Here is a 27,536-nt window from a genome sequence, read left to right as displayed (position 1 = left end):
ACGCAGGCATTACCTCCGCTATTTCCTGTTCAATCGCTCAGCGGATGGGAGGGAGAACGGTAGTAGCCGATTGTTGAACAGCAGGTTGGTGGGCAAAGGGCAGGAGCGAGAACTGACGCGCGATTTCCTCGCGGATAAAGGACTTCAGGTCTGCCATCAACGCCACTTGGTCACAACTGGCCTCCAAGCCAGCAAGCGTTGCAGCTCGTGGTGGGGAGCGTCGGGTCATCGAACGCTGCCGGCGGAGCTCCTCGTAGCTCTGGCACAGTGTGATGACCTCAGCCACCGTGCCGGGGTTTTTGGCGAGCAGCATCGTGAAGGCATCATCGTCAATGCCTTTCATGATGTTTCGGATCTTGTCAGACTCGGACATGGTGTGATTGGATTTGTTACATAGGTCCAGGACATCTTCAATATAGCTGGTGAATGGCTCACCAGCCTCCCGAGTACGTTCACGCAAGCACTGCTCGGCTTGCAGCTTGCGAACAGCAGGGCGGCCGAAGACGTTGACGATTGCGGTCTTGAAATCGGACCAGGTGGCAAAATCGGACGCGTGGTTGTTGTACCACAAACTGGCGACACCGGCAAGGTAAAACACCAAGTTGGTCAGCTTGCCGTCCTCGTCTCATTTGTTGGGGACGCTCACGCGCCCGTAAATGGCGAGCCAGTCCTCCACGTCAGTGCCATCAGCGCCAGTGAAGATGGGTGGATCGCGGATTCTGGGGACACCGGGGCAAGGGGGTGGCATTGGAGAAGGCGTTTGCTGAGAAGCGTCGTGGTACATAGTAGATGGCAGGGTACGTGATCGTAGCTCCAAAGGCATAGACAGGGATCGCAGCACTCTCCACCAAATTGTTAAGGCGTTTATTAGCCGGCAACGAGCGAGAATATACAATGGCGACAGTCACAGCCAAGCACGGGCTCTCAGCGTGAGCGGCGTCCTTGTTGGGTAGCCCCACTAGAAGGTACTCAAGAGTTCGACCCATTTCAGAGTTCGGAGGCTTCGCTACAAAATAAATAAATAAATACTATCGTAATGACTGCATGCCAAGATGATGGGGCATCAGCTCTCGTACTGGTGTCACTCGGTCAATTTCGATCGCGATCTGGTCAGACACGAATCAACTTTCATGATTGTGACTGGCTCCTTTACAAGCAAGATGCACAAGAGAACCAGTCACTATTGTGAAATTTGATAGCAATCAGGCTTAAATGCGATCATTAGTGCACCGTGCGACACCAGAATTGAACAGCCTCTTATTAGCCAAGCTGTTAACGCCTCAATGTGATGGGCGCTTTTTGTCAATATACTAATATCAGTGCCGGGCAGTATCGAAGATACATGTGTCTTGGGTACTCCATTGTATACTACTCTTTGGGTATCTTACATTACGGGTATGAGTATCTGTATTTCCGATACATGAAATAATATATCATGTATCTTAAGATGCAAGATACTGTGACCACAAAACTACCGTGCAAAACAATAATCATTAGCTGAACTCCGCTTCACAAACACAAAAAGTGACCATCAGCATTGGCGGCAGCCTCAACATGAACGATGCAAACATCGTGCAACCAGAGATAGCGAATTAATGACCCTACGTCACAGATTACTGAAATATGAGATGTCACTATAATGTCACATGCAGTATTTTGGGCAGAAATTTGTTTTAGTGGGGCCACGTTCTTATGAGAAATGGGGACCAAGCAGCCAGTGTGATGGAGAGTCATTTTGTACGTGTCCCATAGCAGAAAAAAATTTTGGGAGGGGCACATGCTTGGTGTGCCACTCTCCAGCTATGCCATTGATCACATGATGTCATCAGACTAAGTCGTCTCACGGTCAAATGTAGGCCTTTCCCAGAGAAATGAAAAACCAGGTGATGTGCAGAAAGATTCCAGTGTCTCCATTCTTCGAGGCTGAAGGCAGTGCAAAACCATGTTAGCTGCAGAGAACTTCCAAGTATACAGAAAGAAGATCAATACGGCGAATAATAAAAAAAAAAATGGCCTTCACGAGCCATTTTGAGTCTATTTTGAATTACGAGTCTATCGCACAAATTCTGATGATACTGTAGTGCTGCTATCAACGTTTCGCTTGCATGGTGCTTTGTTATGAAGCCTGAAGAAAGCAAGTTTGACTAGCATGCGATAAGATTGACTTGGATCCAAAACGATTCTAACTATAGCAGCACCAGCATTAATAGTAGATCTAATAGAACAAGCATTAACCTGCGTACTGCATCTCTTTCTTCCACCTATCACTATTCAGTTTTCAATATCATACTTTGATTGTGAGTGCAAGTGCTTTCTAAGCCGTTCTTCTTTTGCATCTCATACATTACCTACGCCCCTGTCAGGTTATTGGAATGTGCTTTCAAAATAATTACTTTGGCAGCACGTTATAAAAAACAGATTGCTTTATTCGTACTGTCTGCATAATTTCTACTACTTTTTACTCATATACATTGCACTTTATCTTACTATTATGTTAAGGAGACTTTGGGGAAAACAGTATATAATAATGTAGGCATGTTTAGAGTATACAATATCAACATTCTGCTTCCTACTAGGTAAAATAGTGCAGTTGAAATTACAATACACTAATGGAAATTATTAGGAGCCATCTTCAAGATGTTAGGAAGGATATCCGAGAAACATCTTTTTCTATTGTCTTCCCGTAACCTGCTACGGTGCTTTAGTGATTATGGTGCTCGACTGCTGATATGAAGGTCGCAGGATCGAATCCCATCTGCGGCGGCCCCATTTTTAATGGAAGCGGAAATTCTCGAGGTCCATTTGCTTAGATTTAAGTGCACGTCAAATAACACCAGATGGTTGGAATTTCCGAAGCCGTCCACCATGGCATCTCTCATAATCATATCTTTATTATTGGATGCAAAAACCCCAGATTTCATCATATTCCCGTTACAGATAGCTATTAGGGGGTGCCAACTGTATTGTGTTTCTAGGCTTATTAACTGTGATTGCTTTATATGGAACCACCTTTCTACTTTAGTTCAATACATTTGTTTTCTCTTTTCAGGCCTCCCTAAAATTTTCTTGCTTTGAAATTTACCAGCTAAACAGAGATATAAGTGACAATAGTACCAATAGCAGCGGCATTTCATGACTCTCAGACATTTCTGTTTAGTCTCGGACATATCTGGGTTGCACATGTTCTCTTGTCAAAGAAAAATTAAAATATTGCACATGATTGTAGCTTACAAATGCTCAATGCTAGAAGATAACGAATATGATAAGTCATTGCAGTTTTATGTATGCTATGTGTAAATGATGTCTCTTGGAAAACTGCCGCTGCCAGCATTATTGCTGCTGTGTACCTGCCTCGTGTCCAGTATAGTGCAAAACTTACATGTTTACGGAAGAAAGGTAAAACTCCACAGTAGTATTTGCGATATCATGTGGATGCTCCTTTTTGAAGTTCCTGTAATTAGATGGCAACCTGCTTGTTGGTCGGCTAGCAGGGCATTGACTTCTATCATTTACAAAAGTGACATGAAAAAGTTTCTGTCAGTAAGGTCTATAAGGGCTGTCATGTTAAACTGCTGTAACAACACCAATAAACTTAACAAGGTGTGGTACTCCATAATTAACTACTACTTGCACAAGATTGCTTAGACAATGCCCTGCGACAACGTTTCTTGTGTCCATCCGTGCCTGTTTTATCTGGTGTCTAAGAAATTTCGCACTAGTAGTTGATCACCCAATAAATTCTTTCATAATGAACCAAACATACTTTGAGCAAGAAGGGCAATAAGTTTGAGATATTGACAGTCATTTCTTTCAGATGAAACAAAATAGGTTCCAGTTAAGAAATTTTCAAGCTACCATTTTTGTGCATAGAGGTTCACTGCTACACTATATAAATCTACAATAAGAAAATTATGAATGTATCAAAGTATTTTAAAGAAACACTGACACAAAATTTCAAAGGCAAGATAATGAGCAAGATAGATTTATCTGGAGACATACACAACATCTACGAGATATCAAGAGCAAAGACAGCCTAGAACATATTTAAAGTTAATTTTGAAACGCACGCCGCACGACTGAGCGGAGCCCCTTGTAACGACGACATCAACGCAGGGGCAATGTAAACAAACTTACATCACGATTTAGTTTCGGCTGGTTGCCGACAGACATCTTGTGCTACCTGTGAATCCTTCCTCCGTGCCTGTGGTTTTGAGTGTGCCGACTGTTACTGCGGTGCCCGCTCATGCACGCAATGCCCACGTCACAGTTTTGCGTGGTTACGTGGCCAGCTACGTTTACCTTGCTTCCGAAGCTTCTCCTGCTAGCTCAGTGCTCTTTGAAACCGAAACTGGGCATTCTAAAAACGTCTCCAAATAAACCACCGCACTCTCACGCAAACAAAGTTTCTAGCCGTGACAAGTTGGTCATAAGCTACCTATTGCAACAAAAAAGACTGGGTGCAAAATTTTTGTGTCAGTGCTCCTTTAAAATACAACTTGACAGTATTCTATCAGATACGATAAATGCAATAGTATCTAGTACAATATCTTAAATATTTTTTGCAGTGTATTCAGTATAGTAATGCAATACAATCTCAAGGTATCTTTGGCCAACCCCAGACTAATATGTGCAATGTAGGCCATGGTCCCTCAGCCACCATGATAATGCATGTCAATTTATACATTATTTACAATCAATTATGACAGTGATGTAAAACGATTATATATGAGCATAATATTTAAAAATTCATAATTTTCTGCTTGTACTTTCCTTTCAAGCAACACATATGCAGCTTATTGCCATTGATAAAAAATATTGTTTTAGGACAACTTTTATTCATTTTCCAATATTTCAAGGAAGGATATATGCAATGAATAGTTTCCATTATTACATTCCGATTGTATTGATTTTTTCAATACAATTGGCAATTATGCATAATAGTTCAATGATGGCACCAACCTGACAAGGTTGGCCGTCTATAAGGTATCATGGGTCAACTGTTACTATGTTTGTCAAATACAATTCTGTTCATACTCCACAGTGCTCATAACCTCGTAACCTCCCCAACACACGAAGTAGATTAAATGAAGAGCTCAATATCAGTACCGACAGCGTGTAACATAGCTTCCTAGAAAGCTTGTGAAAATGACAAAGTATGCCAAAAGTTCACAGAAACACAAGAGTATTATTGATATTAGACACTTTGAAAAATAGGCAAGCTTTCCTTTTTTTCCATGTTTGTGTAGCTACCATAAATTATATAGTGCTCTGCTGACAGTTTTCTCTGCATAACATAGTGTGCTGCACTAAAGGTGTCTATTTACTTTGAGCAACAACTTTATTCACTTTTCATAGAAGCAAGATTTACAAAAAGCTAGGGTGAAAGCAACATATTTGCCCTTTAACTTAACCTGTTGGGAAAAACACTGTACAGACAATAACATAAATACATGCACAACTACATGTAAAAAAAAAAAGAAAAGATTGATTCACAAGACCTCTGAATATGCCAGTAGCAAAGTACTCTACCATATCTCATGCCATAGGTGAATTGCAAGCACATATCTTTGGCTCATAAACACACTAACAACCCTCACATACCCTCAGCAGCCTTAAAATAAAAATCTGAGAAGCATGATAGTCAATCGGTAAGGTACACAGTGAACAGTGCAGCAAGTAAGTAGCATCGCTCATTAGCAGTTAAGTTTAAAAAGATTTCAAAGCAGACATGACAAGCTAGCTTGGAAAAGATGTGCCTGGAAATAAGATGTGCCATAGCTGTCAAAGCAAACACATGACGCTCTAACAAAAATAAAAACAGCATAAGCTATGAATAACAAAGCAGGCTACTTGACAATTATGCTCTTAAACATTAGCACAATATTTGGTAGCAATGCTAAATTTTCGTTAGACAGCCACTGCAGTATTCTTTCGATGGCAGAAGCACTTACGTCTATCCTGTACACAATTCGCAATATATTAAGTACACATGTTTCTTCTTGCACAATTTAAAGTTTCGATTCAGCATAATTGAAAACTAGTTTGCTTCATGAGAACCAGTAAAAACAAAAGCAACTTCCTGCCTTTCTGGAGTACTTAACGTGGCGCTTATTAATCTAACTAAAAAAAAGACATCTAAAATGCTTCTTTGTTCTTGTGCTTGTTCAACAGTACAGATAAGGTAGATGGCTGTGTTGCACAACAGCCATTAAAGCAAATGTGGCATTAAAGGGGTGGTGCCACCATAATTGTGGCTTGCGCGTTCTTTGCTGCAAGCATTTCTTATAGCTCTGAGCAGCATGATATACACGAATTAAGATTATTTTATTCTCGGTAAATAATTCAATATCTCCTTTTTTATGTGGACAGTTTTCGGTTTCGGTATCTGGGCGCCGAATTTGGCCGAGATCTAGCAGTATAGGTGGTTTGGTCATGTGACCACACAAGGCTGTGCAGACGTGCTGATTATCGTCTGCTCTCGCAAACATCTGCCACACATGCATCCGCAAAACAAACGTGCAGCAGCTGCGATGCTTTGCCTGTACGTATGTGGCGGAGGTCTTTGGAGGTCACTCACTGCACTACTAGGCGTGCGCATGGGAAGGGTGTAAGGGGGTGGCCACCACCATAGTCGCCTGCAAGGGGGGGGGGGGGGGTGCAAACAGCCCCACACACTGACATAATAGGAAAGGGTGCTGTGATTTAAGGGGGGATGGTGCAAAGTCAGCCCCATACATTGACATAACAGGGAGGGGGTGCACTGCGATGAACCTGAACCTTTGTCTCCCTCAGAAGGGGAAGCCTACACTCACTACAAACATGGTGCGACGTCACTACAACTTTCGTTGTCATTCCTACAGAGCTACAATAGTTTTGAATGTGCTTGCGATGGCTTCAGTAGAGAGAATGAGCATTTAAGTACACTTTGGTGGTAAATTAAAATATATTCTAAATGTCTGCTGTGTCCAACATTTCACGTGGAGTGTCCTAGCATACAGAAGAAACCCACAAGGAGCTTTTTTGACCTCGAAATTTGATGGCGCCACCCCTTTAAGCTGGGGGAAATAGGTAAATTGGTGAATGTATGCGAAGGAGCAAAAAAAATTCTAGAGGATGTTATGGAAGAGTCTATTAAACAAGCATTTCATTATAATGTAAAAAATACAAAGCTTGGAAAGATTGAGGCTTCAAAAGACCAGGCAAATGCACTGAAACAATGTAATTTAATAAAGAACTTCTGCAAGGAAACCCTATGTGTTACAAACAGCAAGTTACAGGCACAAATCTTAATTTAGACAAAATCTTTTGCATGTGTTGATCCAGGAGAATGAACAATGCTTGTGAAGCACCATCTCCCAAGACTTCCTGTTGCATGTGTAGGCATTAGTGGTGCATTACCAGAAACCAGTTGGCAACGGCCCATGAAAGTAGCTAGCTACTATACTATCATTACTGAATAATTTTCCCCCTAAATCTGGATGAAAATACATATGCCTTCTTGTGCATGCAGATCTCCACAGCCAGTAGTGCATAAGGAAAATATTTTGACGGTCAGAAAACTGGTGTCCAATCTGGAGGCTAGCTTGCTGAGGAGAGCATACCCATGCAAAAATGAACACAAATGCAGTTACCAAGCTCCCACAAAGCACAGCACACAACTGGACATCTCCACCTGTCCTGGCTTGGCTGCCTTTAAATGTTCCCGGTTGCAGAGTACGATGCCGGAAACACATAAGAGTCTGTAGACATTGGATTTGGAGAACACACTTGTAGCACCCACAGTCAGAAGATGCTTCATTGTGCACGAATGGCCGATATGCAGGATGGCATCACCAGAAGATCGAATGCACATTTTCACACACACACACACACACACATGCACGTGTTCAGACTTATAAGGAAAAAAAAAAAAGAAGCTCACTGCAGAATCTTTCTAAGACTTTCAAGAAGGCTACTGCTTTCTTCTGTTTGCAACGATGTCCATGTGATTTAACAGTGACCATGAGAACACCAGTCTCACTACAGTTGACCGACTGTACAAAATGGGTGTGATGTCCACAAGGGCACCTCACAGCCCACACTGAGGCAGGTCTCCCTCCCTCAAGATCCCAAGTGAGGCTGGCGCGACCGTCGGTGGGCCTGGCTGAGAGGCATGCTCGACAGGTCTGACGCCAGCCGTAGGTTTTGGAGTGAAGGTCCGCCTTTTGATCGATCCAGAAATTTCCTGCACAGCCGTACATATGTAATTAAATTCGGATGGCATGAAATTTGCTTAACTATGGGGCCAAGAGATGGCACTACACTCACTTGCGGGCCATTTTGAGAAGCTCCTCTTTCCTCCGTGACAGCATGCGTTCTCTCTCACTAGGTGATTTGGAGAAGCGGCCACCAACTTGTGGTCCCATGCTGTTGTCCCTGTAGAACACGGTGGTGCTTAGGTGGCACAGGAACATATTGAACAAAAACACCCATAGTTTTGAATAAAAATTATGCTTATCACTGTAACCATACAAGTTGGAATAGATAGATAATTCAAAGTGTTCTGCTACCGTAAAATGGGGGGTTACTTTGTGACAGATTTTGCACGTTTTCTTTTCCTTGCTAGAGAATTATCAATATAAAGCCAAATAAAAAAATTACATAACATTGATAAAACCTTCTCTCGCATTATCGAATGTTCTAAAAATCCACGTTTTATAAAATATAAACGGCTAGGTATATTCAGGTTAAAAGCTGTCACAATGTCGCCCCATCGTGTGGGGAAACTTTGTGACAATGCTGTTTTTGGCTGAATAAGACCAGGGAAAAAAGGCTGGCACAAAATTACCGCATCAAAAGTTCATTTGAGTTATCTACCACTGGTGTCTGTTCTCTGAACGTTACAATTGTATAAAAAAAAATGGCAGCATATCCACGGAGTGAATGATGGAAAGTGGGGCGAAGCGTTCGTCCGTCCATTCGTTCTTCCTTCCGTCCGTTCCTGCGTACGTCTGTGTAACCGTCCATGCGTCCATCCACTTGTCTGTGCATGCGTCTGTTCGTGCGTCCGTCCCTGCGTTCGTCCATGCATCCGTCCCTGCATCCGTTCATGCGTCCACCCATGCATCTGTCTGTGTGTCCATTCGTCCATCTATTCAGCACTCCAAGTACCACCATCTCGCATCTTTTCATCATATATTCTCCATATAGAAGCACCGCCATCCAGCGGACATTTCAAGGACTAAACGGGAGGTGGCACATGCACACTTTCTTACGGCTTGCGCTTCGGGTTTACTTCCCACTTTTAACCACCTCGAGTTCATGGTATATACTAGTTCACTGTATTCATGGCTATGCAGCCCAACGCTTGCTAAACCTTTTTAAAACCAAGGAGGTTACACCCAGCGAGTATAACGTAGCAACCCTTTCTTGTCAGATCGTGCTCAATGTGCATGCCAATAGCTGCTAATGGGGATCGCAGCGTGTGCGTTACCTAAAGGCCGAATGCTCCTGTCTCTCATTCCCCCTTAGTAGCCATTAACATGTGCATTGAGCACTATCTTTTATTGTTCAACAACGCACAGAAGAAATCTCTCACCGGAACCACCTTGGAGGTCAAAATCGTAAGGACCGCTATTTCGGGTATGTGCCACTGGTGGTTACGTACTACGAGAGACGCACAAGCCACGCCATAAGGAGCTTCGCCCATAAAACTTAATTCATGCATAAACCTCCTCAATCAAGATCTTTTACTTTAAAAATACTCCGTTTGCCTACTGGCCTAGGGGATTCAATTGTGTACAGAACTTCCTTCTTTTGGGGACAAAATTGCATCTTCCTTGTCTGGCCATCTGCAATTACTATTTTGGGTACTTCCCATAGTGCTGACAGTGTGCCCCTTGAATTTGACTGCCGTCACTCTTCCCGGGTCAAGTTGTCGTTCGAAGTTTCACTATGACGAAATCATCCTTCTTGAAGGTTCTTTTTCCGGAACACGCACCATGGACCTTCAGGACGTTGCTAGTATCTGGTATCCCAGAAGTGGTAGGAGTGTTAATTTCAGATAGGTTGTGAAGAGTTCTGGAGAGCCCTGCTGACCATCTGAAGACGATTCGCTGTCACTGCTTTTTTCTGTGCTGTTGTCCTTAAGAGGAGACCTCTTTCAAGGTGGTCTAGCTCTAATACCAGGGAAAGAAATGTACTTCTTGGGGTAACTTTGGAACAATTCGCGTGCCACAAAGTTATTCTGCGACGCATCAACATTTCAGTTTACTTTCTAAAACCTCAAACAGACATTACTTGATTAAATTTATATTACAGTTTATTTTATCTTACATTATAACAAGCCCAAGTAGATGAAAGGTTTCGCTATCTTTCTCGTGTGAACGGGTCGAGCACACAAAGTATACGGTGCTTCAAGAATGCGCGCCAAAACACAATCAACATGTCGGCGTCTAGAGTGGTTACTGAGCATGGAAACTTTGGTCGGCTGCCGCTAGGTCACTTGGCATGTCAGGCGAGCTTTTTGGGAGGCTTATCGTTTTTTGGCAGAGCCTGGTCGTGACGCTAGATTTAAAATACAGAAGCCTGAGTGTGTGTCACAAAGTAACCCCTGCAGAAACTCCTGCAAAGAAATCCCATTTTATGGTACATCCTTAGTTAAGAAGGAACAAGAGATAATTATCGTTCTAGATAAGAAAGCTTTAAAAGGGGCCTTGCAACATTTTTCAACACAGCAAATATTACTGATCTATAGATAATTTCGCGCAGCGGTGTACGGGCGCTACCATGATTGATCACGTGACTGTAACTGGCCTTCTTCAAGCCACTTGGCCCAGCCAACACATTGGGCCAGCGAAGTGGCAGTGGCCGTAGCTGAGATTAGAAGCCAACATGGCAACATCCATGCAGATGTGACCACCCGCTTTGATCCAAACTCATGCTTGCTACTCTCCCACTGTTGTCATTGCAGCCCTAAATAAAGGGTGAAATTAGGTACCGCTTCACGTCATCTCACACTGGGGACAAATCATCAGGTATGTTCAATCTTTATTATTGTGATTAGTTGTGTTTATTACGAATTTGAGAATGAGTTGTAAAAATACTGCAAAATACCGTCAAATACATTGCTCTCAAAGCTTTAGGACATAAATATAAGCAAATAAATGCCTGTGTTATGGTCTTATGGGCCACACAGTGCAGGAGGAGGACTTGTAAGATCGAGGTAGGAAAAAACTGCACCATGGGTACCGCCATAGGTGCCGCCAAAGTATCTATCTATGGCGGCACCATAGGTGCCGCCATAGATGGATACCTTGGCAGCCTACATGGTACGAACACGTGCCGACACTACACATGCCTGAACCAGAAATAGCGGTCAACACATTAAGAGAAAAAAGAATAGAAAATGGTCAAGGCCATGCATGCTGCAATGTAAAATTCTTGAGCTGCGCATTGCTTCCTTGCCATCACCACCTCTGTAGCTTTAATGCACTTAATGCAGACAAAGTGCTTGGCTTGTGCAATAAGACTACTTATATTTGATGGATGAAGCCTATCCAAACTTGTTTTAGGCATCATGAAGCTGATATAGCATCAACAAAAATTTTGTTGAATGTGACATGCAAGGATTGATAACTTCTCTATTTTTTCTTAGGTGGCAAATTGCATGCGGTGATCCGAGGCTACCTCTTTTTTCTTGTTTGTAAAAAAGAATTTGTAATCAACCACCAATCTCTGGGGCAGGTCCACATGTTTGAGTGGTCATTTTGGATCAACACCCTCACAGCAGAGTGCTCTGTCCTGCTCCACCAACATGGCATGAATTAGTACGCTGAAACTTCAAAGGTTCGCCACATCACTTCTACTTATTGAGAAGACATGTTTTCGGCTTCAAGCATTTCACATAAATACTATACAAAACACTGCAATTTTTTAAAATTCTCAGCATGTTCTGCTGCTGCACAATTTACAGCATCTCTTGGGACATTTTGCAGTTGAATTCACCATGCTCCTTGCCAGAATTTCGAGGGAAGCGATTTGTTTGCACACACTCATACAATTCCAGCATTGGAATAGTCACCTTGTACAGCAATACAGCCTCACTTATGCAAATGTCACTTTGTGAACAGGTCCTTTACATCTTTGAAACACAGGAGCTGAGCCGCACATTTCTGTGATTCAAGTTTATAGGGCCAGTAAACAGGCTTTCACTATTTAACACGAAAGTGTTTCATGCCAGGGTCCACTACAGCTGCGCTGACATAGTTCCATCATGGATATGACATTGTGAAATATATACAACAGATTGCAAAAAAAAAAAAGCGACACGCGAAAGCTTTGTTTCAGGGCGTCAAACCAGCGACCTCTCAAACAGAAGCGCGCAGCACTAACCACTATGCCCTAATGAATGTGCCTCTAGTCAAGTGTGCCAACAGCAAGCCATTTATATATACCATATAGCATTTGGCAGTCCTCAGAGCTTCACAGATACAGCATGTTTTCGTTATCAGTAGCGAGATCGCACTACGAGCACATGCTGGGCCTGCTCAACGTTGCCTTGTGTTTCAGAGAGTGCCGCCTCCACAGAGCACGGTCTCTCGTGTGCGCGCTTCTATCAGACTCATGTTTTGAGAAAGCACAAACGTCACTTCGCTTCCTGCCAGGTCCACATTTACAAAAGGAGCACGCTGTCCACACACGAAGAATTAAGAATTGTGACAGCTGGTCTCGCTTGTCCTGTGTATACTTGAGCGTTAGTTACGTACGCCTTTCTTTCTGTTCATACAGTGCACTTTAAATGTCGAACTATGACGTTTGTTTGTGTATGCTCATTTTGTTTGTGCTTTCTTTTTGAGGTGTGCGCTGCAAGTTTTGAGCTACTGCCGCTTGCTGTTCATCGCATGACTTTGCAATTTGTTGCTGTACATTCATTCATTCAGCCTTGTTGCAAAACCATGCACAATAAACTCTCAACTACTTCTGTGAAGACATGCTTCACTTTCGTGTTTCACTGATTCCTAGAAAGAGGGATCAGCCACATTTTTTTTAACACTTCCCAAAACAAGCTTGCTAATTCATGCAGGAGGCCATAGTGATCACATTTTGTGAATGTCACAGCGTTATATGCCGCACAGCCGCCCCGATTTCGAAATACAATTGCAGGAGATCCTCTCCAGCACCTGTCCAATAATGCTCCTCATATGCGAAGTGATGCAAACTTGCCTGTGGGTAACATTACGCAACACCGACTTTGTTAATTGGTCCTTTGCACTATGAAACGGCACCTTGGCTTAGCAGTAATGTGATTTTGGCCACACGGTACACATTTCCAGTTTTTCTTGGCTGCACTTGGTCATTTGGTGAAAGATTTGAGCCTACAGGTACAAGAGGTATTGCCAGAACAAAAGCCTCAGAGATCAAGAGGGGTCTTGCAACTTTATCGCTAGGCGAAGGGTGCCATGACATGGCTTCATTCAGATTTCATCGCTTTCTTGTCACGGAAAATTTCAGCATGACATAGCAGAGCTGCTACATTTCTTTCAAGCTGGGTGTGGTCAGTTTTGGCATCAGCCTTAGCGTTTGATGATGATTATCTCAAATTACGTGTAAATTTCATTTCTAAAGAAAAATGAGTATGCCATAAATTGTGATAGCCTAAATCTTTCCCATATACCCAAGGAGCCTAAAGTAAATAAATAAACAAGTTCTGTCGATTAGCAACTTTAGCTTTGGCGGAGTACTTCTACCTCAACGTAGTTTTGTGTTCGAAGACAAGAGGAATATCGCTGTCATAGCACCTTTATAAAAAAATTTGTATTGTCTAAAAAAAAAACAGCTTGTGACAGTTACATATGTTATCTGGAATTGGTCACATGTAGCAGCCTTCACAATGATTTGGTACAGAGATTAAAGCTAAAGTCTACCATGATGGCCATTCGGCATTAGAAGAAAGTTCTTGTCATGTTTTCGGTGTCTAGAATTTTCCATCTTTGTTATCCACCAACTAGCCTAGCAACAAGTACTTCTAAATAACCACTACTGAAACCTACATACCAGGCTTGCTTGTTTTCAATAAAAAAACCTGGTGAAAGGCTCTTTAATGTCCTAGGTTCAACCTATAGCTTACGGGGTCTGTTATCATGCACAAGTACACCGATTGTTACCCTGATGTGGATGCTTCCTCGGCCTGGGAATATGGTTCAGGATCTTCAAGAAACATTGCGGAACTGGAATCCAGAGCACTTGCAGAAGAGTTTCTTGGAAATCTCTCATCTGCAAGTGCTTCTTTGTGAGTGTCTAGCCCATGATTCTGGAAAGCAGAAAACAAAGGTTAAAGTTATATCTAACCAGCCAGGAGATAACCGACACCAGCTGTCATTTTAAACATAAACAGAATCTGTTGCATCTGACAGAAAGGAAAATCTTTCTATGAAGATTGAAACTGCCATTAATCTCTTTATAAAATCTAGCTGATGAAACATAACTGCACTATCTGCTGTCATCAATCTATTATTGAGCTAGAAGCATATTACTTAATAATAGAAACACTACTTGCACAAGAAAAAAATTCCCAACTAATGAACAAAATTTCGCTAACAGACTTCTAACGCTTTATTATACAATTTTTGCAAACCTGCAAGATACCTAAAATTGGCAATAAAAATGTAATGTGCTCACAAGATTTAAACTTCGAGTGCTAAACATTGTAACAAAGCTTCAAAATGTTTGCACCGAAAAGTGCTATCGACGCTACAGCAGCAAAAGCAAAATCAAAAAGCGTGAGTCAGGAGCACGTGCACTCACCAGCACAAATTTAGGACAGTTTTCCAGTACAATAACGCAAAACAAGAACATCAAGTTGTTGCCTACATATTTTCATTTATCACATACCAGTCAGCATTAATATTTTAAAATACTTAGCTTTGACTGGTTAAAAGTAGCTATGTTACAGAAATGCAGCACTGTCCAGTTGGGTATCCTTTCACTGCAGCACAGGTGAAACTGACCCAATATGCTTTTATGAGAAGATACGGCAAGGTATCTCACGAGGTTATTTTTATATTATAGTACAATGAATTTTTTCATCTTCTGGTATGGGTTGGTTATTGCGTGCTTCAGAGCCAGACACGGTGAAAATACTAGTCTCCTTGACACAAGGAATTCCTTATGAGCCAGTGCTTGAAGTGTGGGGGCACACCCCTGCTTTTCAAAGAAGAACGGTTACTTCATTTTGTTCCGTGCAAACAAATGATTGGATGTGCCCTCAGGCTGAAAACATTGCACTTGATGGCAAGAATCATGTTTTGGCTGAAATGTGTCAGTTGCTTTTCAATATCACGGCTAAAACCTGTTCAACAAGCAATGTATATATATAGTATATTTGTTGCTACAGACATCTTTAGGAACTGCAGCTATATGTTCACACTGTTGTGATTATGCAGAATACCTGCTTTTCTGTAGTAATGTTATTAGTAAATGAAATGTCTTAATTGTTAATATAATTACTTCAATACACACACTGCAATGCATGAGTTCAAGCCAGCAATCTCACAAAGCACCTGCACTTGAATTCTGAAACTAGCCTGACTTTTGATGTGTACACCGTCAAGCTTGCTATTAAAATGCACCATCAGTTACTTGCACAAAAAACATGTTTTAATGCACAAAAGCCCAACACATTACAGGGATACCAATAATTTAGGCTTCTCTTCTGGTCCTGGCCGGTACGCTCACTCTTCAATAAAATCAAGATAATCAACTGGGGTGTACTTGCAAGTGAACACATATCTCTTAATTGAGACTATGCACAGTGCAGCAATGATGTGCAAAATGCAGCAAATTCGCAATGGAAAAAGTGAAAATGGCACGAGCATTCAAACAAAACGATGCAGCATTGTCCGTGTCACTATCAACATCAATGGGAAATATACGGGGACACAACAGGAATGACAGGAATTTTGAGCTTGTTTGGATATAATCAATGCCATGAATGACACTTCGCTGGCTGTATGCTTTCGGCAATGCACGGCCCCCATACATAATCACATTGCCAGTGCCCAAAGTTTTATCCACTAGGATTGAGACAAATAGTAATCTTAGACTGACTACGTGCATTGGCTGAATGTATGCTTTCATACCCATGTAAATGATGTCTATGATTGTATTGATAAAATTCAATTAGGACTAAGTGCAATGATCAGACATAATAATTATAATATATAATATTTATATTAATTATAATCAATAATTATAATACATAATAATTATAAGTTTTACATGCCGAAGAAACCACGACATGATAATGATGCATGCTGTAGTGATGGGTTCCAGAAATTTTGACCATCTGGTATTTTTAATGTGTACAGACAGCACACAGAACACAGGCCTCTTCCACTTCACCTACACCAAAATGTGATCACCACGGCTGGGATTAAACCCACAATCTTTAGTTCAGCAGCCGAACCTCAAAACCACTGATCCACCGCAGCGGACAATGACCAAACATTACGGACACTGTTAAGAATGAACAGTGGTTCTAGCATGGCTAGTATTCCGACATCAAAGCCACTGGATACATTAGTTGCTGGCCAGCTATAAAAGAAGAAAAAGAAAAACCAGGATGCACGTAAAATAAGGCTGTGGATGGGCTACAAAGCGCTCCTATAATAAAGATACAGATGGCCACACTGCAAAGGAGGTTGTGCAATGACAAATAGGAAATATTACAATATTACTTGTATGTAAAATAAGAATAGAATTGCTAATTCATATAGCAAATAAACATGTGTTCATTTATAAGCATTTGTTTGTGGCTTAATAAAATACCTCCAATAATTTGAAATTCACTTGGCTAACATTTTTTTGGTAATTAGTTTAAAAATTATAAAAACATTAATTTAGACGAATGTCAATTCTGACTGCTTCTTTGAAAAAAGTTTGCCTCTTGGAGAGTAATCCAGTTCAAGTGGTAAAAAAGCACTATGTGCCAAGGGTGATTGAAAAATTTTGTTAACAAAAGGAAAAAAAATAACTACGTAGTTATGTGTTACATAAAACTATTAGTCTTTAGTGGCATTAAACTATGTCATCCTTCACTGAAGCAAGGTGAGGTAGCAGGCTAGTCTTTAAAGGGAGATGCGGGTCAAAAAACGTGAGCTTCCTTCAAAATTAGCGATTTTTTATTTTCGCTTGTTTTGGTGTTCTGGAAAAAAAAACTACATGCCGAGATTTAACTGGAAATGCTTAAAAATTGCATCTAAAGAGCACAAGGTGCCTGTTAAAAGGCCCAAAGTGTACAGTCTTCGAGCACCTTGCCGCCGATAATGTTCCGCCGCTCGCCATTGTCGATCGCATGAGGTGAAGAGTTGAGCCTCACTCTTCAAATAACGACAGTTTCCCTCGCTGATGTGGCGCAAGACATAATAAAAAGAAGCATGCTTTTGCACGTTTTTCGAGTGCCATGACTGGCTTATCACGTGGTACGAATCGGGGACTGCAATTGGCCACTGCGCACCTGCATGTGCTGTGAAGCCTACTAGCGGGGGATCATATCTTGTGGAGCAGCGCAGCTGAACTATGGTTTTCTCGTGTATTTATCTCCGTTATAAATGAAAAAAGCCATTGCTCGCGTGTGAAATTTGTTGTGGCGCCGCACTCTGTAGGAATAGGCTACGAGCAGATGGTCCGCTTTGCGGCAGTTATTGGCTTGCAAAAGCCAATGCATCAAAAGTCATTCACAGCCATCAGCCAGAAAATTCATGATGCGGCATTGAATGATTTCAGTGCCAATCTTGTGAGGTCAAAGGAGCTCACAGTGAGGAAGCTTAGCAGGGATGACATTGCCATTATGTACGACGTTATGTGGCTCAAACGTGGCCGCAAAATGGCATCGGCACTGTTGTGTCTTTCGACACTAGACTTAGTTTAGATTTTGCAGTCCTGTCAAACTTCTATTTAGCTTGCAGTTGGCACCAAGCTCTGCCAGATTGAGCGGAAGAAGTTTGACACGCGTTTCATGGCCCTGTCTACGAGCGAATTGTCTGTGAGGAGTCGGCTCGAAAAAGCCGAGAAAAACAGTCATGGTTCTGGCACATTTTAGTGCCAGTAACTACTACAAGGATTCTTCTTTTTGATGGGTAAATTTCATCGCATTTATAGACATCTTTTATAAATAAAAACTCAATTTTAACTTTAAAACTTGTTTTTCTCAAAACACAAATTTTGCCATTTTATTTCGATGTGCCCCACCTACTTCAAGCACCTCTAGTGCTTGGATCTGCATGAAACTTTGCCCAAACTTTTTTCCAAAGTATGATAAATACAATTATCTAGTTTAAATTTTAATATTTTACTTTATAATAAAATGTTTGTAAACCCTTACTAGGGTAGGTGAAATATGGACTTTTTACGTTAATTATTTTTCATGCCTATTACATGTTTTGTATGTGCTTCCTAATTAGTTATTTGTATTCTACACTTTTATTTGAAACATTATGAACTATGAATGGTATAAAATTACGGAAGTTTAGGGATGAAAAGAGGGAGGGCAAAAGGACTGAGGTTTTCCCTTTGTCATTTCGCAGAGCTAAAAGTAAGCAATTTGCAAGAAAACTAATTATATATTTAAAATCAGCATAATAAGTTCCATTAACAGCTTCAGTTTCATTGCTTTAAGGTGAATATTAAGAAAAAAGTGTCTGAGTAACATATCCCCTTAACAGTTGAAGCGCAAAAGGTAACGACGAACTAAGCAAACAACAAAGACAAGCGATTTGTTGTTACGTTTTTGCACTTCGGTTGTTAAATCCTTCACTCCCTTGTTTTACTTTCCAATATGTATGTGAACACGAACACAGACAAGTTAGCCTTGTCGTTCTTGCTTCAAAAGACTACAGACGAATCTCGATAATTCGAACTCGAAGGGGCTAGAAAATTTGTTCAAATTAAAAGAAGTTCGAATTATTGAAAGCTAAATAACGTGACAGGAAAGGCAAAGGGGGAAGCGTGGCACCGGCGCGTGAGAGACCCCCCACCCCCCTCAAGGCGCAGAGCCGTGCTCCTGCAAGGGCTGCAGAAGATGGTGCCTTTTTCCTTTCCTTCAACCACACAATCATTCAACCCAGTGACGGCTTTACGTGGCAGGGACGGAAAAGGGAGAAGCGTGACACGAGAGCGTGGCAGATCGGCATTTGAGAGACAGCAAACATTCCACCGCGATCTTTTCTCTCCTTTTCATTTCCTTCGCGGGCAGCGGTGAGGTATCGTAGGTGCCGCGGTGGGATTGGGCGGAGTGCTGAAAGCATTTTCGGAGCGCGGTATGTTCGAATCAATGGTCGGAAGTGGTTGGGCTTTCGAATTACAAGGGTGTTTTCGCCCATTAGAATATACATAGCATTGACGGGACCTCATCGTGAGTTCGAATGAACCGCAAGTTCGAATTAAGCGTGTTTGAAATAATGAGATTCGACTGTACTATGTGGGGGAAAAGAAGAAACAAATTTATGCATTCACATTGTCCATTAAACAAAATAACACCCAAACAGATAACGACATTTAGCAGTTTGACAAGAACAATATCAGTAGCACACACAGCAAGTAACCTGTAGTCACAAGAAGGAGAAGTGAGAATGCAGATATGTGCAACTCCATAGTAGCTGTCTGGCAAAAGTGCTACATAAGCTCAAATCCTGGTACACTCAGCACTACCAGTACATTCAACGCTGTAGGCACAGAAGCTCCCAGGTCACTGCAGAAGACTGGAGTTGCCTGCATGCTATAATTTTCAAACCAGATACAGTGCACTAGCAAGTTGTCCCTGCTGTCAAAGAGGCACAAACCAAATGCACTTCCTCCTAGATGTAGACAACTAAAGCCTGCTTCCTGGAGACTGAAAGACACTACAAAATCAATTTACACCTACACCTAATTTCAAGTTTAGAGACCCAAAACAATGCATACACTACGGGAGACACCATAGCAGGGAGCTACAAATTCATGTTTAACACCTGAAGTACCTTAAGTGGGCCCTTCACCGCTTTCTGAACATGGTCAGAAAATGTGGCTGAGACAAGTGAAAACACGAGCCAAATATTGATGGACTGCATGCAGTAGGGAATATACAGTTTCGTGTGAAAGATGAGCAAAAATTTGTTGCTCTATCTTTGGCAAATTACGTAACAGGTAGGATCAAGTGGGCATAGCAGGCATTGGCTAATTTCGTAAACGGCGCACAAGCGTAAGATCTCACGGGCCACGTGCCGCACCATGTAGGCATAGCACCAACAAGTGAAGGTACCATGAGGTGCTTTCATGTGTTGGTGTCGTACAAATATAAACAAGACGTATTGGTCAAAGAAAAAAAGAAGAGAGAAGGCTCAAGGTCATATGGGCAGCAATGAAAAATGCAACTGCTGGGCTGTGCATCTCCCTTTGTCATCATACCTTGTGTATCTTTCACTGCACTCATGGTAAAAAAGACAGAAAGTGTGCACTTTGTCGAATAACTCTGCTTATATAGTGCACAAAATGGTTTGCAGTTGAAAATTCATGCTGCAGCAGAGTCCAGTATTAGATCCACGCTATGTAAACTCAGAAGAACGTTGCATGGCCTCTTTAACATGTGCCTAAATATATATATCTACAGGCACTTTTTCACAATCTGCTCACTTAGGAATGCACTACAGTTGTCTTGTCACGATGAGGAACCTAACTAAAAGCGTGGTGTGGTGTGAATGGCAGACAAGACAGGTGCACTCCTTACTCACTAAGTATTTACCCACTGACGTTTAAAAATGACTGTTGTTGCTACATAATTTTGTAACTTAACTCTGAAGGTTTGCACATTGCTGTTCACAAAAGGCAGAAAGCTTTCAGAACTTTGCTCTCAATGCATGCTAAATGAACAGAGTCTCAAGCCTTTATTCAGTCTGTGCTTATTGGCCTCTCCTTTTCAGTGATCCATCTTGGTTGCATAATGAGTACCGCTGTTGCGGTACTCAACACTCAAGCTGTGTTGCAAACATTTACTTTTTATAGAAGTTTTGCGCTGAGTATGACAGTGCCACTGAAAGGTGCCAGGCAAACCGAGAGAAAGGGTACAGTGGCTACCTTTGCTCTCTAACAACCTACGTATAGTAGCATAGATGGCAGCTAGCATTCTTTTACATGGCCTACTCTTCATCTCATTGAAACTGTGTAACAGGATGGGTAGGTGGTCTAGCTGGTACTGAATTTTTACATATACCAGAGTGTAGGAAATATGACCAAAAGGTTGCAGAGGAAAAGCCTTGTTTAAATGTTGTATTTCTTGCACATTGGAAGTTTATGTTATGGTGCCAAGCCTAATGTACTGCAAGATAATTGTGCATGTTTGTTTCCAGTACTGTTTTCCACTTGTGCTATTGTGCAACATTCTTATTGAAGTGGGCCACGAAGCAGATAGACAAAACTATCCTGTATTGTGATACAATGGAAGTAACGCAGCATGTTCGAGAAAAAAAAGACAAGCAGGGTGGTTGCGGAGACGGCCAAAACGTGCCTTCAGCACTCGTACAGTTTTAACAGCAATAATCTTTTGTGCACAGAATTTAGGCACTTTCATGCTCTTCTTTTTGCAGTGGGTATCATTATGCTGACTGCGAACTAAAGAAGGAGAAAGCTAATACACCATGGTGGAAGAGTGGCTATGATATTTTGCTGCACGGCTCGAGTATTCGGTTCAATTCCCAGCTGCAACGATCGCGTTCTGATGATGAAATGAAAGAATGCTTGTTTTAAATGTGCATGTACATTAACACTTTCCACGAAATAGACAAGCTGAGCTCACACATGCCTGGTAGAAATGGCCAACAAGTTTAGCTTTCCTTTACTCCTTGCAGAGTGCCCCACTTTTGCAATAAATAGAATACATTTTGTAGAAATACCTGCCCTTTTATTACCCAATACTTAAAAAAAGCCGTGCAGTCTGCACTGCTTTTACATAAGGATTGAGTAATAAAAACATCTGGTCATTTGCAGCAACAATTCAGAGTACTAGCTTTGCATCATCCTCAGACTTTGTCTACAGGCATCATCACTACAGCAAGTCTACGGCCTGTAAGCTGATTGAGGACACCGCACACAATAGTTCAAATTTTTTTCAAGACAAACATCACATTTGATTGAAGATGGCATTTGCACCATTCCATGAAGAAATTAATACAGTAGACTAAATAAAGTTTTTCATTCCATTAATACAGTAGACTCTCAGTAAACTAAAATCTCCTAAATGGAACTGCAGCTCAGAACAGACCCTAAAAAGATTGATTGCATACTTGAATTCTGCACACTTGCTTCTCTCTCACGAAACATAATTCCTGTAAAACTGAACAAATTTTCCTACTCCCTTTAGGTTCTGTTTAATGAAATTCTACTGCACTTGTAACAGCACCAGAAGCTTAGCAAGAATAACGAGACTGCATGTGGCTGTTTAATGCAAGGTAGTTTGAATACGTATATATATCTCACCTCATCAATAGTAGGAAACCTATTAAAAGAGCTAACACCTTTAGATTATAAAAGAGCAGAAGATAAATAGCTAAAAAACTGTAGCTTGTGATGACACAGCTGAAAACAATATTGTAACACAGATGTGCATACCTGAAAACCAGCATGGTAAACTGTGCCTCGACTGTTTCTTGGCACAGCAGTTTGATACATGGATGTCTGTGAGGAAAAAAAAAACACGAAAAGTGATCCGGTCACAACAATACACTCTAACATAGCTATGTGACTGCCAAGGCTGTGCTCTTCATTCAGCCAGTAAGGAAAAGCCTTGAAAAACTTACAGGAGGTGCTACGAGGCGTTCATCTAGAATGTTTTCAATTGTAAGCTCGACAGACCGAGTGCTCCGCAGGTCTTCGACAATGGTGTTTAATGGCATACCTGGGAACATCTGTTGCACCTGGCGAGCCTGCAAAATGGTCATTTATTATAGATTAAGTTTGCACACTGACGAGATTAATAAGTGAAATCAACGTTTACAACACAGTCATCTTTCTGGAAACTGTACAGATGGGCTTTTAGCACCTAAAAGCACTTTTAAGAATGAGAGGATCAATAATGGTCGAACAAGAGAATCATGAGGAGCTGTTCTGACAAGCAAGCTTGCTCTCCTACTGAAATGGTAGCTCCAAGAATAGTGTTTGCTTGTTATCCCTGCACCAATCATTCGAAGCCTCCGTATTATGGAATTCCAGCTTCCAATACTACACAGGCAGCATAAAGAAAATGCATATGAATAATATCTTGGGTTTTACATCCCAAAACCATGATACGATTATGAGAGATGCGTTGCGGAGAGCTTTGAAAATTTTGACCATCTGGTGTTTTTTAACATGCACTGGCATCGCGCAGCGCACGGGCCTCTACCATTTCGCCTCTATCAAAATGCAACCGCCGTGGCCGGGAGCTCGCTATCTCCAGATCAGCAGCTGAGCACCGTAGCCACTAATCCACCGTGGCAGATGATACAAAGGAAATGCAAAGTGCACACGTTGCACGTCTCATCATAACATGATGCATAACATAAATGCAACCACACACCACTTGAGGTAAAACTTGCATCCAGTATTCTGCATGGTGATGCCCACCTATTGCTGAACATTTTCCCATTTTATTTTCATTGAATAGGCTTATTCTTAGAGTCTTTTGCCCATTTAAATAGAAAATAAAAACTTCATCCAGGCATTTATTAACCTTGAAAGAGGTTAATTGGCAGACAGAGTTCTTTTGAACACTCAAGGACAACTTTATATGCCCTGTATTAACCCTCAGATTTATAAATATTTAGACACACTCCTCCACCAACTTTACGTAGAATAGGTGAGTGATCTACGGTAGATGAGAAAATCAATGAGCAATTCATTGGTTCAATAAAACTTGTTGGTGGGCTGTGTGATTGGTAAAGCTTTAGCAGAAAAAAATTACACAAGACAGACATGAACAAGAGGGTTGACTAATGCTAGTGTCTCCTCTTTTTTGTTCTTGTCTACCTTATACAAAATATATATATATCTCTCTTTTTTTCAAAAAAAAAAAAAAGATCTCACTGGATCTTTATACTAAATAAGTGGAAATATTGTAGTGAAGAAGAGGAGCTTCAGTGGCATTTCTCGGCGCATCAGGGGCATCGCCATCAGCATAAGCTCGTGCTTGCTGTGCTTGGCCGGATGCTGCTGATTGCTTCGCTTTCTGCGTTCTGCGCTGCAAATAAACCCCGTTACAAGTGGTGGATTCTGCTGGGTTTTGATCACCCTGGAGCTTCGGAATCGCATTTTACCATCCACTATGCCTACCGACGCAAGCGCCGCTCCAACTCCTCCACCGGCACCGCCTACTGTTCTCTGCGCCGGTTCTCTGCGTCTGCGAGATCCCCCTGTTTTCTCAGGCACAGAAGACAAGGACGTTGACGACTGGATTTCAATGTACGAGCGAGTGAGTACTCAACAAATGGGATGACGCCGCCAAGTTGGCCTACGTCTCCTTCTACCTGTCGGACGTGGCCAAACTGTGGTTTATAAACCATGAAGCGGAACTCCCTACATGGTCAGCCTTCAAAACGAGCCTCACACAAGTTTTCGGGCGGCCTGAGGTACGCAAACGCCGTGCCGAACAACGCTTACATACTCGGTCCCAGCAGCTTGGTGAGAATTTCACAAGCTACATTGAGGACGTTCTGGACCTTTGCAAGCGAGTCAACGAGTCCATGTCCGAAGAGCTTAAGATCAAGCATATCATGAAGGGCATTGAGGACGACGCTTTCCAAATGTTGCTTTCTAAGAGTCCTCGCACTGTCCTAGAACTGACCGAATTATGCCAGAGTTTTGACGAGTTGCGCAGGCAACGTCTTTCCACCCGACGTCCCTCGGTGCTCGACAACTCTTTGTCCAGCCTGTCCACCCTTGGCATAGGAGAAGACCATGCCCCTCTTCTCTCCAAGATCCAAGAGTTCATCCGCGCTGAGGTCGCTCGTCAGCTCTCTTTGATGTCCTGCGTACCCGATCAACCACGCAGATTGACGTCTTCGAGCTGCTATCTGTGAAGCTTTTCACGCGGACCCACAGTGCGCCCACGCAGGTCTCTTCAAGACATACGCTAGGCTTTGACTCAGATTTTATTAGCGTGGCATGTATAACTACGTGCGGAAATTCATTCACTCTTGTGCTCAGTGCCAACGACAAAAGTTACCTCCCGGGCAAGTCTACCCGTCACAACCTCTTCCTGGTCCTAGTAGACTTTTTGATCGCGTTGGCATTGACATTTACGGACCACTACCATCAACTCTAGCCGGTAATCGCTGGATTATTGTTGCGATAGACCATCTGACACGTTATGCTGAAACAGCCGCGCTGCCGACTGCCACAGCCCGTGACGTTGGAACGTTTCTGTTGCAACGTTTCGTTCTGCGTCATGGTGCCCCTCGCGAGCTCTTAAGTGACAGAGGCCGTGCCTTCCTTTCTGACGCCTTGAAGGCATTACTCAACGAATGCCGAATCGTGCATCGCACAAGTACAGCGTACCACCCTCAGACGAATGGCATGACGGAGCGCTTCAACCGTACTCTTGGCAGTATGCTGTCGATGTACGTCGCCTCTGATCATTCAAATTGGGACCAAGTTCTCCCGTTCGTCACCTACGTGTATAATACTGCCGTACAAGCTACTACTGGGTTTTCGCCATACTTTCTTTTGTACGGACGAGAACCTTCAAATACAGTAGACACTATTCTTCCATATAAACCTTATGAGTCCGAAAGTACAACTCTGTCCGAAGCTGCCCGACATGCTGAAGAATGCCGCCAGCTTGCCCGCTCTTTTTCTACTGAGGACCAGTGGCAGCAGCAATCCCGCCAGACTGGGGACCGCTCGGCTCCAAACTTTCCACCTGGTTCATTGGTATGGCTTCGGGCACCTGCTACCGCGCCTGGCCGCTCCGCAAAACTTCTTCCCAAATACATCGGGCCATACCGCGTTGTAGAGCAAACGTCACTCGTCAACTATATCGTGGAGCCCATCATCCCAGCCACAGACCTACGCTACCGCGGCCGCGACACTGTCCACGTCTCTCGTCTCAAGCCATATTACGACCCATTAGTGGTTTGTTCTCCCTAATCCGCCAGGATGGCGTCTTTTTGTGCGGAGGGCGATTGTAGTGAAAAAGAGGAGCTTCAGTGGCATTTCTCGGCGCATCAGGGGCATCGCCATCAGCATAAGCTCATGCTTGCAGCGCTTGGCCGGACGCTGCTGACTGCTTCGCTTTTTGCGTTCTGCGCTGCAAATAAACCCCGTTACAATATATTGATTGATTTGTGGGGTTTAACGTCCCAAAACCACTATTTGATTATGAGAGGCGCCGTAGTGGAGGGCTCCAGAAATTTTGACCACCTGGGGTTTTTTAACGTGCCCCCAAATCTGAGTACACGGGTCTACAACATTTCCGCCTCCATCGGAAATGCAGCCGCCACAGCCGGGATTTGATCCCGCGACCTGCGGGTCAGCAGCCGAGTACCTTAGCCACTAGACCACCGTGGCGGGGCAAGTGGAAATATATTGACCTGACCATTGCATTAACTTTATTTTTGATAGTTGATCAATACATGATACTCATAAGCGTAAGAACAGAAACACATATGCAATATACGCAGTCAATTCTTCAAAACTGTGGCATACTTCATCCTGAGAATGCAAACCGCCTGCTTCAGCGAGGGTGTGTTTACACACATGTATAAAGAAAGAAAAAAAAGGAATGCAATAAATAAATTTTTATGGGCTGCACAGATGATGGGGAAGGGTGAGAAAAGAATGCCTCTATATTTGACAGTAGGAATGCAGAAGAAATGGCTGCAACCAAGTTGCAACAAAACTTTTTAAAACAATTAGACATGGTAGAAATGGGAATGGGGCTGTGCAGAACTTGCCCTTTCACTGTTTAGAGAAGAGCAGATAGATATGTGGGGTTTAACGTCCCAAAACCACCATATGATTATGAGAGGCGCCATAGTGAAGGGCTCCGGAAATTTCGACCACCTGGGGTTCTTTAACGTGCACCCAAATCAGAGCACACAGGCCTACAACATTTCCGCCTCCATCGCAAATGCAGCCACGTTCAGAGAAGAACAGCTGCAGCGATGTCTTCCTCTGATGGCAGAAAAAAGCATGTTTGGCGCTCTCTTACTTTTGCTGTACCACAGCTTGCCAAAGTTGTACATTTTTTAGCCCCTCAATAACACTGATGAATCAATGCTCATTTTCTTGCAATACAGGTGCATTATATATGCTTCACATTGCAGCCACCATAAAGAAGTATAACAAGGGTGAAAATCCATTGAAAGAGATGTGACAAGGCATTTATCTCAAACCAACTGGGAGTAAACAAAGGTTTTAGAGAACGTAGACTTGGGAAGGTTGGTAATCCATTCAACTATTTTAGTGCACTTTTTGACAAACAGATCCCTTTGCATTTGCATAGCATAGGGAAGTGATATATAGGCAAATGCTTGCGCTTAAAGATTGTTATT

At 42.4% G+C, this 27,536-nt stretch overlaps 1 protein-coding gene across 2 annotated transcripts in view; it reads right to left on the bottom strand.

Annotated features, from left to right (window-relative positions):
* Positions 1-4,815: 4,815 nt before the first annotated feature.
* Positions 4,816-27,536, bottom strand: part of LOC119176206 (E3 ubiquitin-protein ligase AMFR) — a 155,955-nt gene continuing 133,234 nt past the window's right edge. For both annotated transcript variants that reach the window (XM_037427379.2, XM_037427381.2), the window contains exons 11-15: positions 22,806-22,931; positions 22,618-22,683; positions 14,145-14,290; positions 8,308-8,415; positions 4,816-8,224 (exon numbers count right to left, since the gene is read on the bottom strand). In XM_037427379.2, the coding sequence (XP_037283276.1) occupies positions 8,101-8,224; positions 8,308-8,415; positions 14,145-14,290; positions 22,618-22,683; positions 22,806-22,931 (570 nt within the window). In that variant the 3' untranslated portion in view covers positions 4,816-8,100. The remainder of the gene's footprint in view (positions 8,225-8,307; positions 8,416-14,144; positions 14,291-22,617; positions 22,684-22,805; positions 22,932-27,536) is intronic.

This window comes from Rhipicephalus microplus, chromosome X (assembly GCF_043290135.1).
Source record: "Rhipicephalus microplus isolate Deutch F79 chromosome X, USDA_Rmic, whole genome shotgun sequence".
Lineage (NCBI taxonomy): Eukaryota > Metazoa > Arthropoda > Arachnida > Ixodida > Ixodidae > Rhipicephalus > Rhipicephalus microplus.
This window is presented reverse-complemented; position numbering and strand designations above follow the sequence as displayed.